This window comes from Engraulis encrasicolus, chromosome 8, assembly GCF_034702125.1.
Source record: "Engraulis encrasicolus isolate BLACKSEA-1 chromosome 8, IST_EnEncr_1.0, whole genome shotgun sequence".
NCBI lineage: Eukaryota > Metazoa > Chordata > Actinopteri > Clupeiformes > Engraulidae > Engraulis > Engraulis encrasicolus.
In genome coordinates, this window is record NC_085864.1 from 30586863 (window position 1) to 30597834 (window position 10972).

A 10972-nucleotide genomic window follows, 5' to 3' on the forward strand; every position below is an offset into this window, starting at 1 on the left:
TGTAATAAAGGCAATGATGTCATAATGGATGCCCCCATTCCCCCCCCCCCCCCACCCCCACTCCACTCCAAACTGTCTGGGACACAATGCTGTTGGGCCATTTCTATGGAGACGGACACAGTTGTTTACCGGGATTTGTTTTCACAAAATTTGGTCGGCGTTTTGATGATGGCAGCTTGAAGAAATTAGCTTGTGGGTCAGCACCTGTGGTGTGTGTGCGTGTGTGTGTGTGTTTTGTGTGTTGTGTGTTGTGTGTGTGTGTGAGAATGTTAACATGTTTGCCAAATGATTAACATGTGTTTTCATTATGCATGAAATTAACGGTGGGTAAAGACCACCTTCACACAATGCCGCTATTGTAGTCATTTGTAAATATTGCTAGTTAAGAATGTGCTAAGCCGATTTCATTTTTTACGAATACCATTGCCAGAAATGTTGTCAGTACATGGGCGCAGGAATGTGTCTAAGTACGTCTGGATGTGTTTTGTAAATATACTAAATCCCCCTCTCTCTCTCTCTCTCTCTCTCTCTCTCTCTCTCTCTCTCTCTCTCTCTCTCTCTCTTTCTTTATTTTTTCTTGTTTTAGAGTGAAACGCTGGACTTGATGGTTCTTTGTGTCCCTCAAAGATCCCCGCGAAGAACTGGACCTCTGGAAAACCACACATGTAACCGACCTCACTTAAAAAAAAAAAAACCTGGACCACAGCAGGAAACGAGACCGCACACATCCAACTCACCAACAACTCACCCACCCAGCCATGGACCTTACACACATACACACATACACACATACACACACACTCTCACTCACTCACACACACACTCACACGGGAAAACTCAGTTTCTTACCTCACAATACCTCAATGCCATAGAACCGGACTTCAGACCAGTTTTACCTCATCCAAAACTGGACCACCTCCTATCATCAAACCCGCCTCAGATAAACAGTGCAGCGCTGATCAACAGCACCAAAAACCAACCTGGACTTTGCAATAACCTCTGGACCTCCACCACCCCCGCCGCCCCTGGACCTCATGCAGTTGGAGGGTAACAATTGACTTGACGCCGGCATCATGCGTTTGACAGGTGGGGTTGCAGGTATGACATCACGTTGGGGGAACTCCCCCAGGATTCTAAGGTTCTACATAGACTCCTATGAACCCCCAACGTGATGTCATAATAGTACATATTCTTAAAATGGTTAACATGCAACCCCACCTTTAACAGTGTCATAAGGCAGTCATGCATGTGCCATAAGCATCATGTCAATGTCATCAACATGTTATGGCTTTGTCATTAAGTGAAATTCAGTTATGGTAAAGTCGGCCCTAACTACGTCAACTTTTCATGACCATAAAACGTTCATGACATTGACTGACATCATGTTAATGACTCTTCCATGCCTATGTCATCATGACACTGTTGTGACACTATTACGACACTCGTTATGTCATATATATGACGCCGGCGTCAAGTAAAGTGTAACCGAATGGAGATGCCTCCTGAACTCTCAGCCTACCTGAACTAGAACTGAACTGAGCTGAACAGAACATGCCGTTTTGTGTGTCGCGTTCACGCACATTATTCACACAGCAAGCACAAACATATGCTATAGGTACATCATGTGCACACACACGCACACGCATTACTGGTACATTGTATGCAAACTCGCACACTCACATACCGTTGGTACATTACAGATAGACGCACGTGCAAACGCACATGCTCTTGGTGCAATCCACACGCTCGCGTGTGGTCGATGTCTCGTCGGACGCGCACAGGTACAATACTCACAGACACTCGCGTAGACATTGCAGTCCAAAAAGGGGGTGTAGACCAATGCTCACCCTCGGGTACATATTGCACACTTCCACATGCTGAGGTACTCTACTCACCATGCAACACATTCGGTACGCACACACACACATGCACCTGCTAACACTTTTGGTACGTGCAGATACGCACATATGCGCTTGGATACACATTTGGTACACGCAGACAGACTCACACACGCACAGTTACACATTTGGTACACACCGAAACAAATGCATGTAGTTACACCTTTGGTACGCACACAAATGCATCTGAATACACATTTGGTACATACAAGCACACTTGTGCATCTTGTTACACATTTGGTACATACAGGTTCACTCGTGCATCTGGATACACATTTGTTTGCATACAGATATGGACAAAACTAACATACGCTCACACTCCCACACTCTCACAATCTCCAGTCACTGTGATGAATTTCTTGACAAATCTCATTCACGCTGGCAACAAAAAAATATAAACCTACAACACTGTTTTTCCCGCCAGTGGTAGCTTACGATAGATGGACCTCTTCTGTACCTCTTCAGCCTTCAAACAGCAGAAAGCCATCAGGACAGACTCTTCTGCTGCACATCTCTCTCTCTCTCTCTCTCTCTCTCTCTCTCTCTCTCTCTCTCTCTCTCTATCTGTCACACTCACTCTCTCACTATCCCTCCCTTCAGTTTAGGGAATGACATATATATCCATATCTTGATTTTATATTCAGCCATTGGTTGTAGTTATTATTCTTTTCATTTTGTCTCGTTGGGTTTATGAAATCATCAAATGTGTTTTTTCTTTTTCTGTTTGTTTTTGTTGGTTTGTTTTTTAGGCTTTTTTCCCAATTTGGCTTCCAAGCCTCTGCATGCCTCTGTGGCAGATGTGTCGTGAGCAATATTATCATACCTGTCCAGGGGTCCGTTTCTCGATTCCTGTCGTTACTAACCGTCTTAAGACCGTCTTAAGACCGTCTTACCGTTCCCTTGGATTTAGTGGTGAGCGTCGCTGTCAAGAGAGATTTGAGTTGCTCTTACGAAGGACGTTGCTACCGTCGTTAGCAAAGACACTTTCGAGATACAGACCCCAGTTCAGGGGTGCGTTTCTCTGAAGTGTGGTTGGCTGTTAGCCCGTTAGCAACTTGGGTAGTTGCCGATGGGAAATTGCATTGCAAACAACGAAGTAGCTAATGTAGTTAGCAACTATGGTTTCGAGGAATGCGCCCCTGGTAACATAACATATCAAAGAGGAGTGCCTTACCTGATAGACTGGGGAGTGCCCACAGCAAATGGAGCAGCTTTTCTTTTCCATGTCTAAAACAGCAGTCCTCTTTTGCCAGTCGGAGCCCATGCCCAGTTCATTGAGGTAGTTCATGGGGGCAGTTTGCTTCATTAATTCATGTGATTCATTAATTACAATTAACATATTGTAATTAATTAATTCTAGTAATGCACTGGGCCAAGAGAGGCTGAGAGAGACTTAATTTACACACGTTAAAACACCACCAGTTGGCAGTCCATGTTACCTGCCATGCAAGGCGCCATGCGATTGGCCTGCAGACACTGAGGGCGAAGGGCTACAGTTCATCTGAGAACAGCAGTATTTAAGTCTGTATCATTTCAGGAGGCTATGAATGGCTTTTCAGCAATGTCAGCAGGCTATGCCCCCCATCTCGAAATGCCCACATTGTGACCAAAAGCTGCATATATTCTCGAGTCACTGATTCATAGATGGGTACATGGATGCATAAATACTACATCGGTACAGTTGTTGAACTGAGTGTGAGATTCTCATTGAACTCACACAGGCATTTCAGTGACCTTCATAACCCTTGTCACTTCCCAATTGAGAGGTTCACTGAACTCAAGTGGCCCTCAAAGATAACTTGGCCAGTTTGGCGGCAGCTCTTGCTGCCCAGTCATATCCGCCAGCACAACGTTGTTCTAGCGACGCACCGCAGCGCTTTTATAGCGTAAGGCAGAGGTGTTGGTAGTTTCAAAGCGTCTGGCCTTGGCTCCATTTGACCTGGTACGATACCCACAGGTGTGCAATACGAGTTGATGCCAAACTGAGGGCCGTGGGAGAGCATGCCAGCTGTGCCCGTCCGGCACTGCTGTGAAGGCTTGGAAGCCAGTCAGAGAGCTGCAGGTTTTTTATTTCTATTATTTTTATTATTTTTTTCTAAGTGACAAAACATTGCAAGTGACCAATGGTGGCCACTTGCATCTATATATGATGATAATAATAATAATAATGATATTAATAATAAGTTGTTTTAAAAAGTCACACTTGCTGCTGAAAACATTGACAAAACAATCTGTAAATTATTAAATATAGGCATGTGGTTCATTTTTATTTTACAAGTTTTTTTTTCAAGTATTTAAAGTTTTTTGGGGTTTTACATGTTTTTCAGTTTTATTTTTGTGTCTACAATACAAGGGGGTTTATTGCGTGTAGAGAGTTGAGATATATGAAATGTGTTTCTGAGAATGACTGACAACTTCTGCTTTTCTTGTCGTCCTAATGTCTGCATTGCCAGCCTTCCATAGATAGCGGTACTCCATTTTCTCATCAGGCTCACGGGCACTTTTTTGATTCCTTTTGTTTTGTTTTTATTTTATTTTTCCCCGACGAGGTGATCTCTTCACAGTACCGCAAAGCACTCTGGGTATTGACCCTGTACACCCTAACCCTCCTCTTCCCAACTCACTCGTATGATTGGGTGAGCAGCAGGGGTTTGTTTCTGAGAAAGCCGCCAGGTCTCTTGGCTTTTTTCTTCTATTTCTCTGAAACCCTATAGGCCAACAGGGCGTGTCGGCTGTAATCTGATAGGCTCATAGGCTACAGGTGTTTGTCCCGGCAATCCCATAGGCTGTGCTCGTGTTACAAAGTAACGGGATACCATAGGTCCTGGGGTTTCTCTCTTTAAGAATAATATTTTTTTGAAAAAAAAGAAAAACACACTCAAAGCCAAACACCACACTACTTAACCAACCATGTCTTCCACTGTATATAATGTAATGTAAAAAAAGCAAAGTCAAAATTGAGATAAAAGATGGATGGTTTTTTTGACTGTGGGTATGTGTATGGATGTATGTGTATGCGATTTAAATGAATGTTTAAAGCACATTGCTGGATGGGTGAATGTATGAATGTATGTGTGTATAGTATGAACGGCTGATGCATGGAGTGAGATAAATAAAGGAAAATGTTCCTAAGATGAAATGAACAAAGTTGTAAGAAGAATGATGCATAAACCGCAAAAGATGCACCAGCAGAGGAGAAAAAATACACCCCCTTAGTCTCTTGCTCTCTCTCTCTCTCTCTCTCTCTCTTTCTCTATTCCTCTTGCTCTCTCTCTCTCTCTCCTCTCTCACTCTTCTGGAAACCCCCAATCTGTAATAAAGTAGAAATGTTTATCTTTCCTCCCATCTGTTAGTCTCTTCTCTTGTCTGATTTTTAATATGGCCGCCGCGCTGGACGGATAAGATGCCTGTGAGGATGGAGAGCAAGGTGGTCTCTGTGTGTGTGTGTGTGTGTGTGTGCGTGTGTGTGTGTGTGCGTGTGTGTGTGTGTGCGTGCGTGTGTGTGCGTGTGTGTGCGCGCGTGCGTGTGTGCGCGTGCGTGCGAGATAGTGAGTGATTGGGTGGAGGAGTGGGCTTTGTGTGTGTGTGTGTGTCTTTATGCTCCATTGGGAAAGGGCTTGTCTGGGTTTTTATTTGTTCCCCCAGTGATGAAGGAGCCAGGTACACGAGCAGAGCAGAGCAGACAATGTTGTGTGTGTGTGTGTGTGTGAGTGGAAGGAAAGAATTACACAGCAGCGAAGGGCCAGACCTGCTCTGTGAGCTTTCTCGTTCCATCCGAGTTAGATCATTGCCAGAACCCTGGGAACCCCCTTTACATTTGCGTGTGTGTGTGTGTGTGTAAGTAACTTGATTCAAGGCATATGCCTAAACAGCCCAGTCAGTGGTGGTGGTGTGCAAAAACGTTTGTGTATCGCAGCGAAACCGCTCCCCTATCATATCAGCACTAACCAATACCTAACCCCCCAGCCTCTAGACTCCCCCAATGGAGAGCGGGGTGGAGGCAGTTATGTGCAGGGCCGCTGACAGCTTTGGCCAGGCCCGGGACAAAGTGATCTGAAAGGGCCCCCCCCTGCCCAATAGATCGATGCAACGTAATGAAGAACCAATTCTGGGCCCCATCTCCTTTCGGGCCCCGGCCAACTGTTCCCTTTGTCCCCCCCCTGTCGGCACCCCTGTTTGTGGGTGTGTGTCTGCATGTGTGTGTGTGTGTGTTAGTGGCGTGCATGTGTGTGTTAGTGCGTGCGTGTGTTAGTGCATGTTTATGGAAGCTGCAAAGTGAAACAGACAAAGCCAGCAAGTTCGGGAATGAGGTCAGAGAAACAAAAACCTGAGTAGAGGGGAAAATGTGTGTGTGTGTGTGACTGAGTGCATGCGTGATCTAAGAGTCTCTGTAGTGGCCTGGACTTTGCCATTACATGGCTCATCCAGATGTTTGGCGGCCGGCATCCGCCTACCCCCACCCCTCCACCCAGTGGTGTAGTCTACTTTTTTATGGTGGGTATACTGCATATTTTAGCATTTTCTGAAGTGGGTATACTGTCTATATTTGTGCAATTCTAAATAATGGATCAATACATTTTAAATGGGTATACTGAAATCCCTGACATTTTGAAGTGGGTATACTCTGTATACCCGCATTCTTCGTAGACTACACCACTGCCTCCACCATCTCCACCACGTCCACCACCCCACCCCAGGCATCTTGCCCTCAGATGCCCACGTCCGCAGCCTCCCCATCGGGGACATGTCCTCAAATCCCCCCTCCTGCCCCCCTGCCCTCTGCTCTCTCCGCAAACTCAATTACCCTGGATCCACGCGACACTCATTCCCACCACTGTCCCACAAGGACCATGGGCTGCCACACACACACAGACAAGCGCGCGCACACACACACACACACAAACTCTCCTCTCTCTCTCACTCACTCTCTCTCACACACACATTCTCTCTCTCTCTCTCTCTCTCTCTCTCTCTCTCTCTCTCTCTCTCTCTCTCTCTTTCTCTCTTTCTCTCTTTCTCTCTCTCTCTTTCTCACACACACACACACGCACACACACACACACACTCTCACTCTCTCTCTCTCTCTCACACACACACACACACACACACTTTTTCATATGACGGCAGCAGAGGAGAGCAGACCATGAAATGAGCAGGTCGATGAGTTGAAAATGTGGCGCATCAAGAAAGGCAAAACAGTCATTTGGCCTTACGAATCCTGTAATGACACAAACACAAAAATGCGTCCACTTCACACAAACACACCCATGCAGTTCTAAATCTGCACCGCGGGCTCTGTCCTAACGCACATTGTATGCTGTTTTCCCATTTTCTTTTCAGTCTCTCTTTCTCTTTTTCCTTTCTCTCGCACTCATTCTCTCTCTTTCTCTCTCTCTCTGTCTTTCCCTTTATCTATCTCTCTCTCTCTCTCTCTCTCTCTCTCGGTCTGTCTCACTCACTCTGTCTTTCTCTGTCTCTCTCATTCTCTCTCTCTCTCCCTCTCTCTCTGACCCTTTATCTCTCTCTGTCTCTCTCTCTCTCTCTCTCTCTCTCTCTCTCTGTCTGTCTTTTCCTTTCCCTCTCTCTCTGTCTCGTTCTCTCTCTCTCTCTCCCTCTCTTTCTCTCTACTCTCTGCGCATAAACCATCTCAAAGGAGCTGACCCAACTAAACTACATTCTGCTCTAAAATGCCACTTTGTACGCCACTGCGCTCCCGACCCTTAAATCCCTAGCTTACCATGCAGCTTCTCTGCTGTCCAGGACTGGTATTCTTCTCCAAAAACTCAAGGATCATAAAGTGGATTTGATATTTCTTGAGCTACTTTTTTTTCTTTCTTTTATACAATTTTGTCCGTGGGGGGAAATGTGAGCAGCTCCATGTTGTCTGCATTAAGTTTGGAAGTCAGGATTACAGTATTCACATTCTTCTGCGTCCATCTCAGTTGTTTACTCTTCTCTGCTGGCTGAGGTTTCTTCTGAAGTTTTTTTTTTCTTTTTTTTTCCCCGTTGTTTTCTTTTATTTCCTATAATATGGAATATGGCCCTTTGTAGACGCATTTTGTTTTAATCTAAACAGTCTGTGTGAGCCAGACCTTGTCCAAAGACTACCAGACCCCAGTACCCCGGTGCAACCCAGCCCCAGGATCAGAGCTCTGGAGCAGGGTACAGATCAGAGGGGGTCAGGGGGGGGGGGCGGGTGTATAGAGCGGGGTGGTAGTGGAGGTAGTGGAGAGGGGGTGGCGGGAGATTAAATGTCTCCTGTTTTTCCTTACTGTGCAGGTAGTAAACTAAAAAAAAAAGGGAAATGCAAGAAGAACAGTGGCTGAGGCAGAGGGGAGGATGAAGGGATGGAGGGGAGAAAGAGAAAAGGGAAAAAAAGAGTTGAGTTGCAGAAACGGATGGCTAGCAGGGTAGTAGGATGGAGAGAACTGAGGGAGGAGATGGGGGCGCGAGAGGAAGTGAAGGAGAGCATGAAAGAACAGACAGAGTCGGAGTTTGCCAAGATGTGTGTGTGTGTGTGTGTGTGTGTGTGTGTGTGTGTGTGTGTGTGTGTGTGTGTGTGTGTGTGTGTGTGTGTGTGTGTGTGTGTGTGTGTGTGTGTGTGTCAGTGTGTGTCAGTGTGTGTGTGTGTGTGTGTGTGTCAGTGTGTGTGTCTGTCAGTGTGTGTGTCAGCCAGAGGAAGTGAACGTGTTTATGTGTGTCCTATATGTGTATAAGCAACTTAATACTGTGTGTATGGTGTGTATGTGCACAAGTGGCGGCGGCTGTGGGTTGGTGGGTGGGCGGTACGGGATAGGGGGGTGAGAATGTGCGTGGGCGTCTGCGCGCGCGCGCGCGCGCGCGTGTGTGTGTGTGTGTGTGTGTGTGTGTGTGTGTGTGTGTGTGTGTGTGTGTGTGTGTGTGTGTGTGTGTGTGTGTGTGTGTGTGTGTGTGTGTGTGTGTGTGTGTGTGTGTGTGTGTCTGTGTCTGTGTCTGTGGTGGGGGGGTGTATGTGGGTGTATGTGTGATGTATGAAGGGGGGGCCCACTACAGTCGGTAGATAACTCGGAGCAGATGTGTCCTTATCTGACTCTGTAAAGGGGTAGAGCGCAACAAAGAAAGCTAGGGGAAGCGGGACGGACGGAGGGAGGGAGGGAATGAGAGAAAGCGAGGGATGAGGGAAGGGCATGAGAGAGAGAGAGAGAGAGAGAGAGAAGAAAGATGTAAGGAAGAGAGGAGGAGTTGCTGAAATGAGGACACAAGTGAAGGAGAGGAGAAGAAAGGACAAAGAGTTCCCTGCCCATTTTCATCACTTGCTCTCTCCTCTGGCCTCCTCTCTCTCTCTCTCTCTCTCTCTCTCTCTCTCTCTCTCTCTCTCTCTCTCTCTCTCTCTCTCTCTCTCTGTTTCTCTCTTCCATGTGGCTGTGGCTGTGCCCGTTTGTCTTGTGAATGGGATAGAGGCCAAAGAGGGCCTACATGTATAGTGGGGTTGGCCATTGCGCTTTACAGCTTGCATACATTACATTGTGCTCCTTCACTTTGATTAAACGGTCCCATCGCTGTTATACATTAGAGTACAATGATCAGACATCTGAAGGGGTGAGTGGGTGGGTGACTGAAAAAAAGGGCTCTGGGTTCAGAAACAGGCGTCACATTCCATAAAGGGGGGGAACACCCCCCTTGTGTGCAGAGTGTATTCATGTGATGGTAGTACTATAAGCACATTCGTAAGGCCTCATACTGCTTAAAAAAGGGGTGAAAAAAGTACTTTATTCCTCAGAAAATAGCCGGGGCTACTATATAGACCAGGCAACAAATAGTGCCTATACTGTAAGGTTTCATACAAATGTCATAGACAAACATGCATCGATATAACACTGACTACTTAAAGAGGCAGGCTTTCATATATTTACTTCAAAAAAAGTGTTTTAGACCGTGTTAATAAAAGAGCCAGAATACTACTTTTAAGAGACTTGCTATAAATTGAGGAAATATGGTATTTTTTGCTCTGTACTCACTAATGCACATATAGGCTTTATAATCGTCACTAAAAAAGTACAAGTACTTTCACGATCAAATTGCTGTCGGATGATCAAGGTGAATGAATTAGTCTTTGTGAAGACCATGGATGAGTTTAACATAACATTTTGAATATGTTAACAAACAAACGAGTTCACAAAGAAATGTCACTCTTCCCTTCATCTGAGTAATGGAAATCCCAAAGCAGAAAGTGGACACAGTACAGTAAGCTGGCAAACACATGGTACATCTAAAGGATTCATTAGCGTAATTGAAATCGTTGGGGTCCTTTTCAACAAACCAATCAATTAACGGCTCTCCGTGCGTTAAGACAATTTTGGGAGCTTAACTAAGAAGGCTTTAACAACAGCGGCTGCCATTACTTATTGATACGGTCCAAGGCAGGCACCTCTTGTGTAATGCTGATAAGGCAAGCGTCCATGAGCTCTAGTACAGCATCCCTGAGACACTGTGATAAGTCAAGTCAAGTCAAGAAGTCAAGTCAAGTCAAAGTTTATTTATAATGCACTTTTAAAGGGACACTGTGCAGGAAATGGTCAAAAAAGGTACTTCAACTATAATGATCATTGAAACGGGGCTGCCTATTCCCAAATTTGATCTTCACATGAAAGTTTTCTAAGTAATAAACAAATATTTTCTAGTATGGTCCAAGTAGAGTCTTTTTTGCAGCTAAAAATGGCTATTTTTGGAAATTCAAAATGGCGGACCATGGAGAAGATCCCCCTTTTCATGTCTGAAAAGTGCAATTCTTCCAGTCATAATGAATACTTAGAATTTGATGGTGGTGGTAAGTATTCATGAAAAAGGTAACATTAGTGAATGGGCAGCATGCATTCTGGAAATAAACAACTAAAAATCTCACACAGTGTCCCTTTAACACAACAAAAGCAGCTGACCAAAGTGCTAACAGTAAGGCCTAAGTAAAAAGACCTGAAACAACATGAAACAACATAGACAAAAGACTTGAAGACACCCATAAACCACCCAAAAAATAGATAGGCCTATCTAAATAACACATCAACAGCATGATGCCTCTGCATGTTCCCTTTGTTGTT

The 10972-nt window shown here is 45.3% G+C and overlaps 1 protein-coding gene across 1 annotated transcript in view; it reads left to right on the forward strand.

Annotated features, from left to right (window-relative positions):
• Positions 1-5243, forward strand: part of irs1 (insulin receptor substrate 1) — a 41026-nt gene extending 35783 nt beyond the window's left edge. The window contains exon 2 of the mRNA XM_063205444.1: positions 587-5243. Within this exon, the coding sequence (XP_063061514.1) occupies positions 587-591 (5 nt within the window). The 3' untranslated portion in view covers positions 592-5243. The remainder of the gene's footprint in view (positions 1-586) is intronic.
• Positions 5244-10972: the final 5729 nt, after the last annotated feature.